The 20,194-nt window shown below is 47.3% G+C and overlaps 1 protein-coding gene and 1 long non-coding RNA gene across 2 annotated transcripts; one reads left to right on the top strand and one right to left on the bottom strand.

Moving 5' to 3' along the window:
- Positions 1-1,948: 1,948 nt before the first annotated feature.
- LOC135807023 (uncharacterized) lies at positions 1,949-2,921 on the bottom strand. The gene is made up of 2 exons (XR_010551417.1): positions 2,582-2,921; positions 1,949-2,254 (listed from the first exon to the last, which is right to left on the bottom strand). It is a non-coding gene; the product is annotated as an uncharacterized LOC135807023 (long non-coding RNA).
- Positions 2,922-5,580: 2,659 nt separating this feature from the next.
- Positions 5,581-20,019, top strand: LOC135830867 (E3 ubiquitin-protein ligase mib1-like). The gene is made up of 23 exons (XM_065343075.1): positions 5,581-6,114; positions 6,607-6,778; positions 7,699-7,808; positions 8,436-8,563; positions 9,637-9,703; positions 10,499-10,623; positions 11,167-11,240; positions 11,448-11,918; positions 12,364-12,700; positions 13,102-13,155; positions 13,579-13,669; positions 13,858-14,108; positions 14,384-14,581; positions 14,950-15,101; positions 15,352-15,487; positions 15,721-15,807; positions 16,103-16,231; positions 16,442-16,611; positions 17,137-17,329; positions 17,540-17,621; positions 18,160-18,246; positions 18,450-18,541; positions 18,998-20,019. The coding sequence occupies exons 1-23, from the start codon at positions 5,913-5,915 to the stop codon at positions 19,136-19,138; spliced, it is 3,549 nt and encodes a 1,182-aa protein (XP_065199147.1). The 5' UTR covers positions 5,581-5,912; the 3' UTR covers positions 19,139-20,019.
- Positions 20,020-20,194: the final 175 nt, after the last annotated feature.

The raw sequence follows: 20,194 nt of genomic DNA, 5'->3' as shown, positions 1-20,194 counted from the left end.
GGACTGGGTGGGCCGCCAGATATGACAAGATGAGGAGTATACTGACATGTGCACGCGGACACGTGAACTGGCGTGAACTGGTAGATGTGGCTGTCTGGAGATACATTTTGCCCCGGTGTGGTCACCAAGTGCAGATGAAACAAACAGAACAGCACACTAAAATAGTAAAGTACACTGTATGCCAGCTCCGCCTCACTTCTCCAGCTACCCCTGGTATTGTTAGTGTACATCGGCGGATCGGCCACATTAGTCATTACACAATAACAGTGAACACATACACAGAAAGCAGGCTAAACTGGTAAGGTAACGTTGCTGTGTGTTTCGCACACATCATACAGTATTGTACAATGCAGTACAATTGTCTGGGATGCATGTGATCACAGGGGCTTTGAAAAGTATTCCACATTGGTGAGGCCATGAAGAGGTGTATGTGTGTGTGTGTGTGTGGGGGGGGGGGGGGGGGACTCGGGAAAATGTTTGGAAATTTGGGCCCAAATAGTCCAATAGCCCATAATTATTTTATTGCTTCAAAATCACAAAATCTAAAGTGACTGCGTCGGAATTGGGTGTGGCAGGTGCCGCTTTGGCCACCTGCCTCATCCAGTTCCAACGCCCCTAGATTAGTGACAAAACTTTCCCAAACTCGGCCTCTCTTTCTCACCAATGGCAATGGACTCGAGCGATCAGCACTTTAAAAAGATGATGTTGTGAACAGTCTACTAGTATACTTGAAGTAGTTTTATCTTCGTCCTTCGCAAACTTCAATTCGGCAGAAGCAATCAAAAACAGTGTGGGCATGCCAGCTCCGGAAGTGCTCGCATGCGTAAACCAGGGAGTCGTCAAATACCGGGACCGGAAACGCCGTTAATCTTGATTATCCATGCTCGCCTCGCGCAAAATTTTTGCAGTGCCTTGAGTACCTCAGCGTCGTCAAATGCAATTTAGAGTAGCCTTGAGTATTTTTTGGGAGAAAGCGTCCATCAGAACGTGTATACAGAGATATTTGCAGTGGTCTGCTCGTTTACTAGTAGGAGGACACCTAATTTATCGGTAGGCGTTATCGCAGTGTTGCGATGTATGACTGGAGGCCCGATTCACGCGCGGATAGTAACGTGACTTTTGATGTAATTTATCGAGGAAAATAGCTCAGCCTCAGTAATCAAAGCCACTTGGTTCGACCCACGAAAAAACTTCTCGTAACCATTGTCCTTTCCATATAGGTGCTACCTGTGAATTTTCTCGGTGTAAGATGATATGCCACTGACTTTTTGAGGGACCCTTTGTTTCTAAAACATTATTGTTTTTTAATGACGACCACATTATTATAAAGTCAAGGAATTTCTCTTATTTTCTTCTTCAGTGTAAGAGAACATCACCGCTTTCAGTATGTCTCACGTCAAGAGGAAGCATGACATGTATATGCACCACCAACACTGAGAATCCAATTACAGATTTGGCCGATTGTGGCGAGTATCGCAGAATTGACAATGCACACCGAATTAAACTGTTCTAAATCCCTCTCTCTTTCTGTCTCGCTTCTCTTTGCCAACTTTGGGTGTCAGCAGTTAGGCATGCGTACATGCACGCACCAATATACGGGTGCGCACACACTCATTGGCATGCACAAACTGCATATGCACACACACGGCATGCACGAACTGCGCATGCACGCACATTCACACACATACACACACACTGGAATGCATGCATGCACACACACACACACACACACCTGGTCCTGGTAAACACTGCCATTACGGTCACCTGTCCCCTTGCGGGACCGACAACATGGAAGCGACGGCAGAAAGTCGGTAGTCTGCCAAGAGATTAGGGACCCTATTCAATCGGCACGACGAGAGAGCCATCTTTGGCAGCACACACACACACACACACACACATACTGACATGCCCACACTGTGCATGCACACACACGGTGGATGCTCATGTGTCTTAGATTCAATTATCTTTTCAAAGTTTGGTAGATTCGGAGACATGTTGGCCAGAATTTCATGGCCGAAAGTCGCCAACACCGGCTTGAGGCTAGTTAACTCAGGCTTTCTGCTAGCTTCCAGTTCTCTTCTCACCGCAACAAAACACCAACCACCATGGTATATTTTAGGTGTCTCTGCAGTGCAGTTGACTATGGCGGTGGGCTGGGGAGCTCCTGCGGATGATGCTGGCATGATGGACGGCTTTCTTGCCACTACTGTACCGCAAATTAAACTTGAAAACACAGCTGATGTGGTCTCCAGGTCTGGACAAAACGCACACGGAAAACAGCGCAGTATTTCTATATTAAAATTGTCACAAGTATTCATCCAGGTAGAGAATGCCATGTGTATCCTGATTCCTGACCATCACATAGTTTCTTAAATCTACCATTGCATTTCATTTTACGAGTTTCACATAAAATTTTATGCACGATCATTGGGCAAGTAAAAGAGAAGCTTCCCTGGGTCTGTACTTGACTGCAGGTTGATAAATCGAATGCTCTGTACATGCAGCATGCATGTGTAACAAACCAAAACAAAGCTATTCAGTGATAGAAGTATTCACTCGATAAAGCTTGGTTTTTACTCACCTCTCGCCCAAGTTCCTAAAACATCAGCCGTAAAATGGCTACCGATATCTCCCTGTCCAGCATGACCATGCACTGCCGACGAATCCACGACGAAGAGTGATAATACTACAAAAGGGAAGCGGAAATCTGACGAGAAGGCTTATGTATGGTCGAGACGTCTAAACTGCTCCGCTTGCAGGAAGAACCAAAATAAATTTTGACATTTTGAAAATCCCGCGGAATTGGTGAATGTGGCACAAAAAAGATTATTTGAAAAAAATCGGCGTGCTCCAGCGCGAGGCGAGCATGGATCACGCTCGCGCATCTCGTTTCCACTCCCGGTATTTGACGACTCCCTGGCGTAAACATACTCACAATAATAAGAATAATAACATACTCACACGACGACAGCCAATCTCTCACACAGGGAAGGCAATGACATCAAATTCTATCTTCCGGCATTTCTCTCTTTTTTCACCGCCATGGATGGTTCTGGGTACCGGGTAGTGACCTTCCTACATTTCTCTTCACATTGATTGGCCACTCTAGTCGCAGGCCTTTTGACATGCATGTTGTAATAACATAGACGTGCATAATTATTATACATGCACCTACACTTCTTCTTTTTTTTTACATACACACCGTAGCAGGAGCTACCAGGACCAAACGGCTGGATTTTGCAACCGGCTTGCGACCCAGTCGCAAATGCTGCCTTTAGAAGAGTAGTATGGACACAGAAAATTGGATTTCGGCCAGGGAGTGTTAAAATACCAAGATACTACTCCCTGATTTGGGCCTCTGCGTGGTTCATGGCCTCTGATCTACATCAGGGAGTCGTCAAATACCGGTATTTGACGACTCCCTGATCTACATTCTATCCTCCGGCACCATTTATTTTAGGCGCTTCATCTGTGGACAGGGTCTGATCATGGGGTGGTGGCATCCCAGCTGCGGGAACGGAAAGGTGATCATTTCACCTACCCAGTGCGCGGATCTGCAATGTGTAGCCGTGGGTATATATTTCACCGGCATAGACATCATTGGATGCCAGAGCTTTACCTGGCGGATACTGTACTGATGTACAATGTCTTGTAAATGGGTGATGTGCCATTCACCTTATGCTATTATCATGCCAAGTACAGTGTACATAATTATGTCAGTTATCACCTGTATGGAGCATCGTCCATGCAACAAAATTGCCTTGCTCCCATCCCAAGCATCCCACAGGCACAGATACAAGACAATTTTTGGTTGCATGCTACAAGGCGGAGGACTCCCGTGCTGAGACAGTGACCACTGGTGACAGTCTGTGTTGAAAACAGTGCCCCAACCAAGCAACATGTTTTCAACCAAATGACTATGTACATGTATACCATGGTATACGCCAGTGTGACATGCAATGACTGAAAGACCCGCTTACTTGTGTTAGCTGTGACCAGGTCCGCACCCGCCTAACACTCACAGCCTTCCGCTCGCCGTGCTCTGAAGGTCCACTACGCTCTACAGTCATGTACTGGCACGAGCCCACACACGGACATGTCGCTCCCTTGAAGGCTTCCGGTGTGACCAGGTGACGTGACCGAGTGAAGGAGGTGCTAGAAAGTCGTTGTGGTGTGCATGTAGTCACAGTAGATAGCGGAGGACCGTACAGTAATACCGGTATTCGTAGGACTGATTTTATAATCATGGAGTTTGCTTGGACTGTTGGAGGACGGTAGATCACTTACTACATGATTGACACTGACAGTCATGTTGTATTACTTCACCATGTTCACTGCTTCACTGTAGACTGTAGTCCAGGTAGTCTAGACGAGGGAGTCGTGAAAGCCTGGTCAAGCCTCACATCATCCAGTGACATCCACAGTCAGTTCCACACACGCGCGATCTTCTCCTAGTACTCTAGTACTAGTAGTACTGTATTGTGTATAGACTAAAGACTAAAGTAAATTATTTAGTTAGTTGCAGTAGTTAGTTGTAGCTAGATCCGGCATCATCAGATCATACCTGCCATTTTATGATTTAATACTAGTACTACGAGTAGTAGTGCCAAGTGCCGCATTTGCAAACCTGAGATCGGGACAATGACAATAGTGATACATAATTATATATAGGTACTATGAACATGACTAGTACACCACCCTCAATATCGGGACGGTCCCAGTACAGTCAAATCGGGATGGTTGGCAGGCTGATCGTGGACAGTCTTCTACTCAGCTACTCAGCTACTTACTAATACTAGTCATGTAGGTCTTGTTACGCCACTTACGTGCATTAGTAGCGAAGGGCTTGTCCCTTCCGCAACAACAGAGCGAAAATGTTATTGTAGCTCTCTCTTGAGTCTTGTGTAGTTTTTGTGTCGTTGTAGTACATCACGCGTGCACGGTGCAGTCATGGCTGTTTTTCGCGATGAAAAAGGCCCTGTACTATGCAGTGTATCATTGTATGACTATGACCATGAATGATGACTATCACTATGAGTATGAGTATGACTATGAGTATGACTGAGGGCCAGTGAGGCTGTAACTGTGGCTGTGGCCCTGGTTTCAGTGGTTATGGCCCTGACGCCTGAGATGGATTTTTCAATCCTGATGTGCTGCTTTGGACTCGTGGGTCGGATTTCTTTGGCAGCACTGTAGTGTAGCCTGACCTGGTGGTACTAACGTTCACTTGCCTCACCTGATCGGATTTCATTGAGCAGCTCTGCACCATGGCACTACTGCCTAGTACTGGCTGAGTACTGCAGGACTGGCATGTACTGCACCGTCCGTGCGGTTTATGTAGATCTGCCCACTCGGAGTGTAGCTAGCTAGCTACAGCACAGTACACTAGTCTAGTCTACGGTCTACACGCAGTTCTACTAACAACAGTATACCATGGACCTGGTATAAAGCTGTAGAAACTGTCACCAGGTCACTGGTCACTGTACTGCCTGGCATGGTGTGTAGTGTCAGTTAGCACGCGTGCATGCATGCTGGACACGGAGCTGCAAAAAGGTGCAAAATTCTCGACACGAATGTCGTGTCGGCTGCCCATCTTTGCAGGCCGCAGCGTAGCGGAATACTTCCTTCAGATCGTGTTAGGTCGTGTGTTTCTTTTCGTTTGCTAGCACTGCTTGCAGCCGCCCTCAAGAGCGTTGGAAGAGAAGGGTGCGATGATCCCGGAATGACCTGAGAGGTACCTCGACCTAGTACATGTGCCTGGGTCATCTTGGTCTTGCAGACCTGCCTCGTTCTCACGTTTTCCTGAGGTCGGTGGTGCGAAAGTTTGTTTGCTGTCGCAGTTGCCACTTCCAGCGCTTCTGAGGAAAGTGATTTGCCAAGCAATCTCGTTTGGCGGAGGTCATTCAGTGTCAATGCAAGGCTTGATCGGAGCACGCGTCATACGCGGTCCTGATTGGAAATGGAAAAATCAGGATGGAGGCGAGGGTCACTGCGGAACGGTGCGCGCGTTCGAAGGGACGCGAGATGTGGTTGTCATTTGGGATAACGGCACATCGGCCAACTACAGATGCGCTGGCGCATTTGACCTGCGTGTATGGGACAGTAGTCCTGCTGGTACGTGCTGATGCTGCTGGTGTGTGGCTTATCGCTTGCTGCTGCTGCCGCTCTGTTGTGGCCCGCTTGCTAGCCGTGCGTCGGGGGAGCTCTGACTTGCAGGAACTCCGAAGCGCAACGGTCGCGTGCTTCGAAGTGAAAGAACAGTTCCTCCCGAGGAGGGGTGTGTAGTCTGTAGTGTTAGTTTACTAGCGTTCAAGCGTTCATAGACAAGCGGGACTCGTCTTTGACTACAATGTACTTCAGGTCGATGTGGCTCACAGAAGGAAAGCAAGCAGTTCGTTTCTACAGCACATTGCCTTTCATGTTAGCGTAACGGTGCCTAATACCGCTTTGTTGTTGCTGAGTTTTGTGTTTTCTGCAGTATGACCACTAGTCACAACGTGAGTGGTGCTACATAGTAGTGGCGTATTATTGTTGTGTAGACTTTCAGCGTCGTCGCGTTTAGAAGACGCCGCTGTGTGTTGACTGTTGACTGCTTGCTTGCTGCAGGCCAGCCTCACGAGGGTACGACTTGTGAAGGCTGCTCGCTGAGTCCGATCTGCGGCCAGCGGTTCACTTGCACTGCTTGCCAGGACGTGGACTTGTGCTCGTGGTGCTATCATGGAGACAAGCACAACCTCAAACATCGCTTTCTGCGACAGACCTTGCCAGGGGGCGAACGGTAAGCCACATGGCGAGTGCGCAGCGAATGCAACACAAAATCATTTCTACCCATACTGTCATCGACACCATTGCATGAAATAATTGTAAAACTCGTGCGTGACATCAACCAGTATAATCTTGCACCGGATATATTCCATTATTGTGTTAATATTTTTGCCCACAGCTTGCCCCCTGCTAACAGTGTCATTCAATTACCTAGATATAATTGCTAGGAAGTAGGCAGACGGGTGTGCTTCTGAAGCAAGAATGGAGAGGTGGGTATTAGGTGGTACTCACCGGAACATGACTATAAAACGCAGTGGGGGCAGTGTTGTAGCGCCAGAGATATGCTGACAAAGTTAGTGTGCAAATACAATCCACTTCTCATGTATTATTTATCAGATAGAGTAGTCCTGTTATCAGAGGTGTGCACGACATTCTTCCTTTCTCACGTTCGTAGTATTGCCTACACTCCGACAAGGTCTGGAGTTAGTGATGTGTACCCGTACATACATAATTATTTTATAGATAGCGTTGTGGAGTCCCAGCACCAGTACACTGTATCCACAATACTTCTCTTTGGTTAGGCCTGGTTAAAGATATGTTTGAATGTTCCACGCCTATGGTTCAATGATTATTGAAATACTTGGTCCGGCCATTGCTGGACCTTATTTCGAACAAAGTCGACCGGCCCAATTCTCGCGAAACGCGTTTTTGTCAATAATGCTCTTTCCGGCCAAGTATCCCACTTGGCCGGACCACCTGAAATCCCAGTAATATGGCCCTGTGTTTTCTGTGCAAAGATAACGGAGTTGAATTTTAACGAAAATGACAAATCCTGTACAACAATCCTGTTCCCAATGTTCCTATATCCAAACAATGCTTGATTTCGTATTCGTTGTCTGTGCTTGCATGTGACGATCTCTTGTTGTTGTACAGGACGGAGCCTTTGGAGAAGCGCTCCAAAAGCAAAAAGATGCAGCTCAAAGGTTTCTTTCCAGGAGCCAAGGTTGTGCGTGGAACAGACTGGGAATGGGAGAACCAGGATGGTAAGGGAATAATACCTCTCTGTATTAGAATGATGATGGTTGTGATGATGATGATGATGATGATGATGATGATGATGATGATGATGATGATGATGATGATGATGATGATGATGATGATGATGATGATGATGATGATGTCAATGTCCACTATAGCGAGCCAATGCAATCATTCATAAAAAAATATTTCGATGAGGCCACATTCTCGCTGGTGACCCTGATGCCGAATTTTACTGGAAAACAGTAGGCTCATGATGATGGCAATGTGCGACCCGACAAGAGCGGAGATCTAGCATATATATTCTAGTGCCTCGCAAAATACCAGTCCTGTTGCTCTCTGCCTCTTTCTCTCTCTCTCTTTCTTTCTTTCTCTTTCTCTTCATGGTGTGACATAACACATTTGGAAGATCGCGCCTTACTTTTGACCGTGACTCGTATTGCTCCTTAGTGCTGAACACCCTGAGTTTAAAGTTTAAACTGTAACTTATCGGAGGCAACTTGGCCGTGGTTAGTCCCATCTATCTGCAGAGCCGCCACCTTGTTAGAAATGGGTGGTCCTAGCCAGCAATTCAATATGGCCATTTATGGCATGTTCTTCCGTGTACATGAATATGGGTGGTTTGTGTGCAGGTGGTCCTGGGCGCGTGGGCAAGATTTACGAGATCCAGGACTGGAGCCCAGCGCGGCCGCGCAGTGCTGTGCAAGTCCAGTGGGCCAGCAGCACTAAGAATCTCTACAGGCTGGGCTTCCAAGGCATGGTCAGTTACTGCTACCGTGACTGCCACCCGGCGGCTCCACGTGCATCATGTCTAGCTCATGTCTGGCTCTGTATGCAAACCTCTGTGCAATTTTTCATTGTGGAACTTTGGGGAAGGGAGTGTGATCAAACCCTTTCTAAAACATGCAGTGGTACTACCAAGCATGTGCGAATGTAATCACTGCATGGTAAGTTGGAGGGAGTCCGATGATTGTAAATAGCTCTTTGTCTTTGACCATGATGTACACAGATTCCAACTAGGATAGTCTTGAAGTATCCTGGGGTAGCTCGTGGGTGTTTAGCGATTGCTTGTACATGTATATGTGCAGAGGCATCGGAAGAAGTTTTGAAGTTGGTTGATGTATGCATTTGGGGGGGGGGGGGGGCTTTTTGGGAAATGCCCCGGAAAGTTGGGGGAATTTTTCTTTAGGAACAAAGATTTGGAAAATTTAGAGGGTAGATTGTAATACTGTAGAACGGGTAATTTTAGCGACTATGAATTTTAGCGTTTTTCCCATTGTCAACCGGTTAGCGACGTTTTATTTTAGCGATTTTACCCATGGATCACCAGTGCACTACTAATGTCTTGATGGATTAGCGACTTGAAACTTTAGCGAAAATGAGTAGATCGCTAAATTCGCTAGGGTTTTTACGTCGCTAAAATTACCCGTTCTACAGTGATATAAAGTTGGGGAATCCCTTTCTTGTGACTACAGTTTGTAAAAATACCATAGTATCACACATGTACGTGCTTGTGGAATTGTATGATCACCCAACACTTTACAACATTTTACACTGGTTTGATACGAATCAGACGCACCATCACAGACAAACAGTGGAGCCCAATGGTTGTCCTGGTCTTCCCTTCAATATTATGCCTTTGATGAGTATACTTGGGAGTTGGAATCCGTCAGCTGCTACAACAGTAGCGGCTCATCCATCATTCCATGCATGTGTTTGATGACACCGGCAATATATAATTTTTATATAATTTTGCACTCACAACTAAGACTCGAACCAGGGACTATACTATTTTATAATTTTTTCTGTTGTTGCTGTGTACCCCGTATTCAGGTTGATGTGAAAGTTATTCAAGAAGGCAAGGGAGGCATGGTGTATCGAGATCACCTACCTGCTCTAGGTATGTGTCCATGCTCAGTGGTATCTTGACTGTTACATCTGATGATGCACCACAACTTGGTGTGTTTAGACCATATTTCACGTGCCCCGTGGCTGCAGGAAAGAAACGTCAGCAAGAAAGTTTGAAGGAGCCCATTTTTAAATATCAGATTTTGCTAACCGTAGAATGTACTCTGAATCGTTTTCACTTTTGATGGCATTGCTCAGCTTGTTTTCCTTGCATTCTGATAGATATGTGTGCATTCATGATTTCATGTGCGCATGCTTGTAGGTGTGTACACACACACACACACACACACACACACACACACACACACACACACACACACACACACACACGTGCATGGGGTGAATTCAAGGGGGGGGGGAGGCTCACACACACATGCGCATAGAGATAAAGTGAAGGGTATGGAATGGAATGGCTTTAAAAATGAATGTGACCCTTACATACGTTAGCCCTTAGAATTCTTCAACAGCATCGTGCACATCAATTGAATGGATTCATTCCTCAGTATTGTAGATCCTCGTCACGGTCTTTATCTGGCTCTTTTTGTTTGCATAATTCACCCCCGTTCTCGGAGAACATTCGCCCACTTTTGAAACCACTGTATGTTGTCAACTTTTGCTGTGGGGATGGTGAGCACTTCAGCATAATCTTCCTTGAATTGACGGTGGCAAGCTTCGCATGCATGTGTGTGTGTGTGTGTGCGTGCGTGCGTGTGTATGTGTTGCATGTGTGTACGTGTGCTCGTGTGTGTGTTTTGCATGGGTGTGTGTGTGGGTGTGTATCCTGCAGGTCAGCGGTCTGAGCCAGCGGGGCCGACGGTAGACTTGATCCAGGGTGACCTGGTGCGCCTGTCGATAGACCAAGAACATGCCCAGCAACTGCAGGACAATCCGTCCATGGCTGGCATTGAGCAGGTGAGATCTACAATTTATAATCGCATGTACTGAATCCAGAATCATCTTCAATGAGGGCGTACTCAGTATCAATTTATAAATTGAGCCCAGATAGGATAGTCAACACAACCCTTCAGTGCCTGTAGAATGTGATTGCCTACAGTGCATACCGAGTAGTGCGTATGGTCTTTCAAATGGCGGTCAACACACGGCCAACATCACATCTTCTATCTAGCTAGACTACGTGTCAGGCGTGAACTGATGGTGATGCTAAGAGGAGATGGACTTGCAAGGTGTGACGGAACTGTTTGCAGCTAGATGGAGCGTGTGTGCTGCATGTGGCATATTGAAACCATTAGTCGGTCTGTGTAATGCATACCATCATTCAGTATCATTTCTTTGTTCCCTGTAGAATGTATACTAGGGACTCGGCTTGTGCTCTGGGACATGTAGATGAAATGATGCCACTATTGTGTGCATGTGCTGCATGAATGTGTACTGCTTATCTGCTGAATGACCAGTAGTTTCTAACTAGTTTCTATCTATGCTCTCCTTTGGCTACAGGTGGTTGGTGTAGTAGGAACGTTTCAGGCGCTGAATGAAGGAAAAGCTGTTGTCACCTACCCGGGAGGTTTGAGGTACTAAGTGGTTCATCCAACATTTGCAATCGGAAGATTTGCTCAAATGCTGTCATCTTCTATTGTGCATGCTTGCTGTACTGTACGCTGTTCTGTTCCTCATTCCCCCCTCTCTGTCATACTTTTTGTGTGCTGTTCTGTTCCTCATTCCCCCCTCTCTGTCATGCTTTTTGTGTGCACCTTTATGATTATACAATCTGTGTGTAGGTGGACAGTGCAGGCAAACCTATTGGTGAAGGTGGCATCACGCTCTCAGGAACGCCGTTCTACCGGGATCCCCGCCACGGCACTGCTAACGCAGCAGGACACGACAGGTACACCTGGTACTCCAGGCACGCCCGCTACCACGCCGATAAGCGTGGGTTCGGCGGACGTTCCGCGTCGCAGAGCTGGAACGAGAGGCGCAGTGATGGCAACACCAACCAGCAGTGGCAGTGCTTTGGCCAACACCAGGCCGAGTAGTGCCACAACCAGTACCACCGCCAGCACTACACAACAGGCAGCAGCTACGTCACAAGCGCCCATTCTGCGTCAGGCTTCTGCTCAGGCGTTGGTCTCGGCTACCACGATAGATGGTTTGCCCGCGGGAACGGGAGCTCCGCAGCGTCCGCCTTTACCGCAGCAAGCGTCCGCTCCGGACGTCAGGCGTAGTCCTGCACGGCAGTCGCACAGAGATGGGTGAGCATGGATTTTAGGTCACCGTTATCTGTGTTATTATTGTGTACCCAATTCACGGTCGGTAAGCAATTGGTTGCTCAACTGTAAGTGTCAGCTTTCAAGTAGGAATCAACTCAAACTTAGTTGTATATGCAGCTTCTTACTTGCTTCGGGGAATCATTGCAAGGTCGGTTGGTGAAACGTTGCACTCGTGTTGTCAAACCCAGAGCTTAACATACTGGTACACGAGTATGCCACGTCATCTGTCTTTCACGTCAGGCTGCTGTAGTTCTGTGATATACGTCACCATATTTTTAAAAATATAAAAAATAGCGCATCCTTGAGTTTTGGTGACTAATCAATCATCCCGTCAAGTTAAAAGCCACATGAAACCAATCATCAGGACCATGCGGCTTCTTTCTAAAAAGTATACTTTGGTGTGCATTGCCTGTGTTGATGCGATCAGGCGTGACCGAGGAGCTCCGCCGACCACAGTTGGATCGGTTATGAGCAGTGTAGTAACGGGTGGTGGTACTCCACCAGTGTCGTCATCCAATGCTGGCCCACCGCCGCCTAGTCCCGCCGTTCCCCTAGCGCAGCTGCCTCCACCGCTGCAACCCCAGCCTGCGGCTGTTCCCGTCTCTGCCGCGCCTCCGGCAAGCACATCCACAGGTCCTGCGGGTGAGACGACCCCAGCAAGGCCTGCAGTTAATGTTGGTGACATGGTGCAGGTAGCAGCGCAGGAAGAGCAAGTGCGTCAGATGCAGCGCGGTCATGGTGAATGGGCAGATTCTATGAAGCAGGTAAGTGAGCTGCTGGCATCCCCTCATGTCTCTATGACAATGCGCGCAAGATAAGCTGGTGTGAGCCAGTGTGGACGTTTGTGCACACACAGACGTGTGTGTGTGTAAGTGTGTGTGTGTGCGCGTGCGTGCGCGTGTGGTGACCTCAACCGTCATCGGAATTTCTGCCTGGCTCATTAAGCCTATCATCGCCTCGGGCGATGGGACATCACAAGGCCACAAGGTGTTCATGCATGTACGAGTGTGCAGTCCGGAATGAATTTAGAACCCTCTACTCGCCACGGCCACCACATGTTCACCATAGCTGGTGATAACCGTCTACAACAATTTTCTCTCAAGATGTGTATAGAGTTCGTAATGTTAATAACGTGTTGCGTCTGCTTGTTGTGTGCTTGTATCAGATTCTAGGCAAGATTGGTCGAGTGAGCACCAAATATCCTAATGGTGATCTGCAGGTATGTTTACATTTGGTCATCATGTTGTAGTTTGAGTAAGCTGGAGCTGGTGCTGTAGTCGTTCGTTTCTAGTGCATGCACAGTAGCAAATTTCAAATTGCGATCAGGTGCAATGCCCAGGGGTATCATGTAGATGTCTGCCAAGCTCACAAAATACTTGTGCTTCTCCATCAAGGAGTCTAATTAAGATTGAGAACGTTGCTGTATTGCCAAATTGCTGTAGTCATTTCAGGTCACACACCAACGTGGACAGATTGAGAACCCTATATTTGATAAAGTGGTATTTTTGTTCAGGCAGCAGCTATGTTTCTCGTGGAGAACATGCAATACCTACTGGCACCTTCATCCTGTTACTAGTATATGGCCTTGGTTGAGTTGTTGAACATTTGATCTTCAATGTCGTTTGCGTGTACTTATGATTAGGTGGAGGTTGCTGGGTCGGGATGGACGCTAAACCCAATGTGTGTAACTCGACTAGCACTGAATGAAGTCGGAAATAGCCAAGGCCAAGACCGTAAGTTGATTGAAGTCTCTCCACCCACTGCACTGTCTGGTAAGCGGATGTGGCAGGGGTCTATTTCTCACAGTAAGGTTGGTGTGTTTCTGTCTGAGATTTACATTATCCTCTTGCAGAAGGCTAAATAGGTGCTGCTGTTGCTCTAGGCGAATCATTTTTGTTTTTGCGTTGCTGGCTCTGTACAGATCAAGTGTCGGAAATCTTGCAGCAGGTGTTTGAACTTCAAGCACAGGTTGGCCATAACACCACTGAACGCCTGGTGAAGGCTGCAGTCATCGGTGATCTGGCTACCATAGAGGAGCTGTTCAACGCGTCCACTGCTGTGTCAGTCGACGATGCCGTGTCCGGCTACACTGCACTGCACGCAGCCTGTCAGCACGGCCATCTTGAGGTGGTCAAATACCTGCTCTTCAAGCTTGCTGCCACTGACAATGAGGTAAGTTGTAACATGGCACTGCATAGTAGCACTGTCTTACGTCCACTACACCATGTACAGCTGAAGCACCTACGTGCTGTGTGTCATGACTGGCTTCTCGAGCTTCCCTGATGATCCTGGCATATCACCATAGCATTTTACATCGTTTTTGAATTTATCTGAGACTTCGTTAGATTCTGTTGGTTGCTTACTTGCTATCATCTTAAAACATTATTAATGAATGATGATGCAAGCTGCTGGTTGGTACTATTGTCCTCTGTGCACTCATTTCCCAGGATGCCGATGGAAATCGTCCTATCCATTTGGCTGCCGCTGGCGACTACCCGGAGATCATCGAAGTACTGGCTGAGGCCGGTGCCGACCTGAGCGCCAGGAACAAGCGGAAACAGTCTTCCGTACACCTGGCTGTGTCCAAGGGCAACACGTTAGCAGTGAAGGCCATGCTCAAGATGAACTGTCACTGCAGCTTACAGGCAAGTCTCGGGTGCATGTCACTGAGCGGCATGTTTTAGTGCGGCAAGCTACTGAACGTAGGAACGTACTCAGTCCTGACCTAGATATGTATCAATATGTGTCTGTGGCCTATCAGACGACATGCTATGTTACACAATATTTCCACATCCCATTTCAGCATATGATTGTGTAGTATATATATCCACATCCTTTCAGCATACGATTGTGTAGTATCCCGACTCCTTTCCATTGTGAATTGCTGCTTATGATTTAAAGCTTGCACCACATCGTATTGTGCCTCATTTGGAAGTTCCAGCATGGCCCATGGCCCATTCTTGCGCTCACCTGGCCATTTTTGTTTGATTCTTCTACCCTTGTTTTGATCCAGGACGTTGATGGTGAAACTCCGCTGCATGAAGCCATCACTCGTCGAAGGGAAGGACTTGTACAGATTTTGCTCGAAGCTGGAGCCGACGTTACCTTGACCAACAAGAATGGATTCAATTGTTTGCACCACACAGCGCTGCGGGGCAATGCAAGGTGAGCTAGTGCGAGCGAGTGGTTTGGATGTGTGCTGGTGCTGGTGATGTGAGGCAATGCAGTGTGCTTGGTGTACGGTTGCAGAGCAAGACCTGAGATGGAATGCTCCGCATATTGTGCCATCACTCCTGCTGCCGCCGCTGCTACTGCCGTCCCCGAGGCTGCTGCCGCTGCTGTAGTTGATGCTGCGGTTGACGCTTCTATCTAACACCCTGTGTCCTGTGTCTTGAATGTTTCCTGTATTCAACAGTGCTATGCGCCTGATCCTGGGAAAGATTTCCAACCGCCTGTGGCTGGTGAACGAGAAGAAAGATGACGGCTACACTGCCTTGCATCTGGCATCACTCAACAATCACACAGAAGTCGCTGAATTACTGGTGGAGCAAGTATGTGCTAGAATGGTTTGGTGCTGGTGATGATGGTGGTGGGGACGCTGCTGCTGTCCCAGTTCCACCTTCTGACTTTTCCCGTGTAATGTCTAGAGGGAGTACTGCTGTTACTGGTGTGAATAATCTTGTTGGATGATCCGGTCTTGTTTTGTTCAGAGGTATAGAAAAATGATGAAACAGCGCTGCACTGCACTGATATATTCTCATGTATTTATACATTGACCGTGCAGGGCAAGGCGCAAAAGGATGTGCAAAACATCAACCTGCAAACACCACTTCACCTGGCAGTGGAGAGACAACACATGCACATTATCAAGGTAAGATTTCGTCTACTTTCTCTGCTCACCGGCCTCGTCTGGCAAAGCCTGAGGTGTGCAATTCGATGATGGCCTCGTGAAGGTTGCTGGTGTGTGTTGAACTGCATAGGCAATGTGTATGAATCTCTCTTGTGTAAACTTGCCTGAAATGCAACTACTGTCCGGAATGGGCTTTTGTTGTGGTTCGGCTGGTACTGTGTTTGACTTGCATACCATGTACAATGTATATGCACTGGTACTGTGTTTGACTTGCATACGATGTACAATGTATATGCACTGGACCTGTTGTGTGCAGCTGCTGATTGCGGCCGATGCACGGGTGGACATCTGCGACAAGGAAGGCGATACGGTTCTTCACGAGGCCGTGCGCCATCACACGATGCAACAGCTGAAACAGCTGCAGGCCAATACTGACGTCAGCATGGTAGGTGATTCGGAACGTTTTCTGGTAACGATAAGCCTATTCAATGTTCTTCGACGGTGATAGTTGTTCTCCTGCAGCTGGCTATACAGGTGGTATGTAGATGCTGGCTAAGTGCTGAGCAGGTTCATCTCAACTCTTGATTTTGCTGTTTTGACATTCCTGACCTGACCGTTGTGTTGCCTGCTGCACCCGCATCGGCTTGACTCTCAGGTTGTTGCTGGTGTCGGTGACAAGCAGCAAAGTGCTTCCATAGCACTCTTCCTCTCGGCTAACGGCGTCAATCCGGAGGTGAAGAACAACAAAGGCCAGTCCGCACTGGACCTGTGCCCGGACCCGGTTCTGAAGAAGGCACTGATGAAATCCTACAAGCCAAAAGCAAGGTAAAAAAGTGCTGCGTTGAGCAGCTGAATAGTCTTAACGATGAATAGCTTTGCATTTGCAGTCATCAGGTGTCCTGCTCTCTACAGAAACTGAGGTTACAATTCACTATTCGGGCAATATGCTGTTGCCCCTGCCCTTGGGTCATGTGGCCCATGCATTATTATTGGAGTTGTTGACCGGCTACCAACCCTGTCATCAGGATGTGTCATGGCTTGTGGGATTACAATGATTGCCACATGTAATCTAGTTGTTGCCCGGTGCCTAACTAAGGTGCGGGTTGCTGTAACCTATTGCTGCAAAGTGCGCAGCCCATATTCCTGCCAACTGGTTTGCGATGATACAATTAATTGCCGTTCCGAGTAACCATGGGCGTGTATGCAGTGCCGGCAGTCTAAGTTTGCACTGATTCAACTAGCATTCCGTCGAAGCACATTGTTATTATGGCTGTGGGCCGCACTTTTTGTTGCGGCATCAATCTCCCTGTGTGCCTCACGTTCTGGTGTCTATCGTTGCCGTTGCTGCAGTCCTGTTGTGGAAGAGGAGGATCCGCTACCGCCACCGGCAAACGACCCACGCATGATGGAATGCATGATCTGTGCTGATCAGATGCGCAACTGTGCGTTTGCTCCGTGCGGTCACGTGGCCACGTGCAGTGAGTGTGGCGAGCGCTGCAAGAAGTGCTTGATCTGCAAAGAGGCAGTGGTGGAGCGCTCAGCGGTAAGTTCCTTGCTGATGCTCTGGTAATGTTTTATACTTTTGGACGGTACTTCCCGTTGCGGGCTACTGGCTCCCCTTTATTTAAATATTGGTGCATTTGACGGATATTTCAGTCCAATAGCTCTTGAGGAAAACATCTCTATTGTATTTGCTTTTAGTTATTATCCGTAATGCTGTGTATGTTGTATAATGTATATCCTATGCCTGCAGATTGAAGAAGAGTGTTTGGTTTGCTCAGACACTGAAGCAACCATACTGTTCAAGCCTTGCTGTCATGTCATGGCATGTGAACGTGAGTCACACACCGGCACTACAGTAATACAAGACGTTGTGGCCTGCTACATTCTCCTGCTACATTCTCCGACAACCCGACAACTAAAGTTCTAATTTACTTCTAGTGCGGGAAGAAAGCAAAACAGCAAAACAGCAAAACAGCAAAACAGGCTGCCAGGCTGCGCTAAGCTGGTCTCGCAGAACATTCCAACGACTGTCAAAAGAAGTTTACTGCTGAAATCCATGCACACATGCCCGGTGGAGATTCCATTGTAGTACTGTACTAGGTACGAGTAGACGTCCTAATCTGTTGATGCCCGAGCTGCAGAGAGTGCTCGGTGTCACAGTACAGAGCTTAGGACGTAGCAGACTCAGCAGAGGATGTTCAGGTTCGTTGTAGCGCCACGTCACGAGGCAGCCATCACACAATAGAAATATTATGTCATCGTTATCGTACATGTATGGTGCTGGCTTTACATGGTAGAGCATGTGTTCATGCATTGTTGCCTGCAATGACATTCTTATTGACTGTTTTTTTTGTGTTGCTGTTGCTACAGGATGTGCTGCTGTGGTTAAGAAGTGTTTGTTGTGCCGTGAACCTGTAGTGGACAGAGTTCCACTCACAGAACTAGTTGCAGAGATAGGTAAGTTGGTGTGGGTCGCTCTGGTGACTGATTGTGGTGGTGGTGATAATGGTGGTGGTGGTGGTGATGGTGGTGGTGATGGTGGTGGTGATGGTGATGGTGGTAGCAATCAACAGCCAAGTATACGCGTGCGTGCGTGGCCAATGGAGACACCGTTGCCTTGACCATATCCCTTGTTTCGATCTGTTTCTTGCCACGCACAGCCAACAATGCGGGAGCAACAAACGCAAAGGGTTCGACGGAGACAGGCGATGTTGCAATGCTGCAGCAACAGTTGGAGGATATCCGCGATCAGGTATAGGTCATCAGCTGCTATGTGCCCGGTATCTGACATGTGCAGAAATTAGATTAAAGTGCTTTAGACAAGGCAACGTAACAAGTTAGCACTTTGTACTGTTTGTTTGTAGGCATTTTATATCACCAAACGGAACAATATGACTTCGAAAAGATAGGGGGATGAACACCGTCAGCCACAAGTGAATGCTCACCACTACTCTTCGGACTGCTGGATAGATGTAGTCTGGGGCTTTGCGAAACATCAACAAATCTCCATAGTCTTCCCATGCACTTTTTACACTCCAATACGTCTATGTGACTCTGGTCTGGTGATTTGACAATCATGACACAGTGTATGAATCGCATGATAGTGCAAGAACATCATTGACATGTGTGTGTCTATGTGTAGGCTGATTCTGTTGTGATGTCTATCATGCTGCTGTGTATACCCTGTGTATGTCCTGTGTCGATTCAGACCCAATGTCCCGTGTGCATGGATCGGAGAAAGAATCTCATCTTCTTGTGTGGTCATGGAACTTGTCAGATGTGCGGCGATCGCATGAAGGAGTGTCCGATTTGTCGCAAACCAATTGAGCAAAGAATTGTACTCTTCTAGTGCACCACTATCTGTGATGAAAGCTCTTCAATGCATCTGGGCTGTGGCATATCAACAGGCTTTCTCTTTGAAAGCCTAAGATCAGGACGCACAACTGCGTCACCACACTTATGCGGAAAGGCGACACATTATTGTAATTATTTTGTCTCCACCCACTGACAGAGGTGTGTACATTCTAGATATAGCTGTTGATGCTGCTCACTCCTGCTCAGCAGGTCTGGGCTCTCTCTCTCTCTCTCTCTTTCTCTCTCCTAAGTTACGTTTCCCTTTTCGCTGTCCCCCTGCTAGCAGTCATGGTACTGGCAAAACAACGTATTGTGCAGTTTTAGTAGTAGACACTAGACACTCAGCCTCTAACCATGGAGTGTGACTTAGGTAGGTCTTGCGCAGTCATTATCCTGTGCTGGTTGTGTAGGCAGTTTCATTCAACTAGAAATTTCCCCGTTTGATCATGTTGCAATGCTGCTCAATCGATCTCTCACCACACCGGTGATCGCGGCGGATGTTTCTCATCGATCTCTCTTCTTCACATGCAGCTGAATGTGCTTACCAAACTCATGATTTGGTCTTGACCTGGTTGATACAGCTCTTGGTTTAGTGCACGTTTGAAGTACGATGTGCCTGTAATATAATGATGTTTGCTATTATAAATTTCCTTATTATCGTATTAGACAGATTGTGATTTGTTTATCACCCCCCCCCCCTCCTATAAAAAAAGCCATTTCACATGGTCAGCCATTTCTGCTAATCAACTTCATCCTATCTGAGTGCTCCTGTAACATACTGATTACTGTTGCTATTCCACATGACGTATTCTACATGGTATTATCATTTTCAATATAACTTTATGATAATAATTATGTACATTCGTTTTCTCATGATATGACTCGATATTGCGTAACCCAAAGAGAACCCCAAACCCGGCCCAAATGAACACTTCATCGCTTGCAAATAGAATATGTCTGGGTACGGGTGAGAAGGAAAGAGAAGCACTATGGCATTGAGAAATCTCCCCAAACCTATAATAATATTTTATATACATGTACCACGGACAGA

The sequence above is a fragment of the Sycon ciliatum genome, chromosome 1 (genome assembly GCF_964019385.1).
Source record: "Sycon ciliatum chromosome 1, ocSycCili1.1, whole genome shotgun sequence".
Lineage (NCBI taxonomy): Eukaryota > Metazoa > Porifera > Calcarea > Leucosolenida > Sycettidae > Sycon > Sycon ciliatum.
Note: the sequence above shows the minus strand (reverse complement) of the source record. Positions and strands in the feature narration are given on the sequence as shown.

What these genes read in the sequence shown, in the direction of transcription:
- LOC135830867 (XM_065343075.1), top strand. Translation starts at nt 5,913, where the DNA reads ATGCAAGGCTTGATCGGAGCACGCGTCATACGCGGTCCTGATTGGAAA. An exon ending in ATCCTAATGGTGATCTGCAG is followed by an intron (nt 13,156 to 13,578) that starts GTATGTTTACAT and finishes ACTTATGATTAG; the next exon opens with GTGGAGGTTGCTGGGTCGGG. An exon ending in TCATGTCATGGCATGTGAAC is followed by an intron (nt 17,622 to 18,159) that starts GTGAGTCACACA and finishes CTGTTGCTACAG; the next exon opens with GATGTGCTGCTGTGGTTAAG.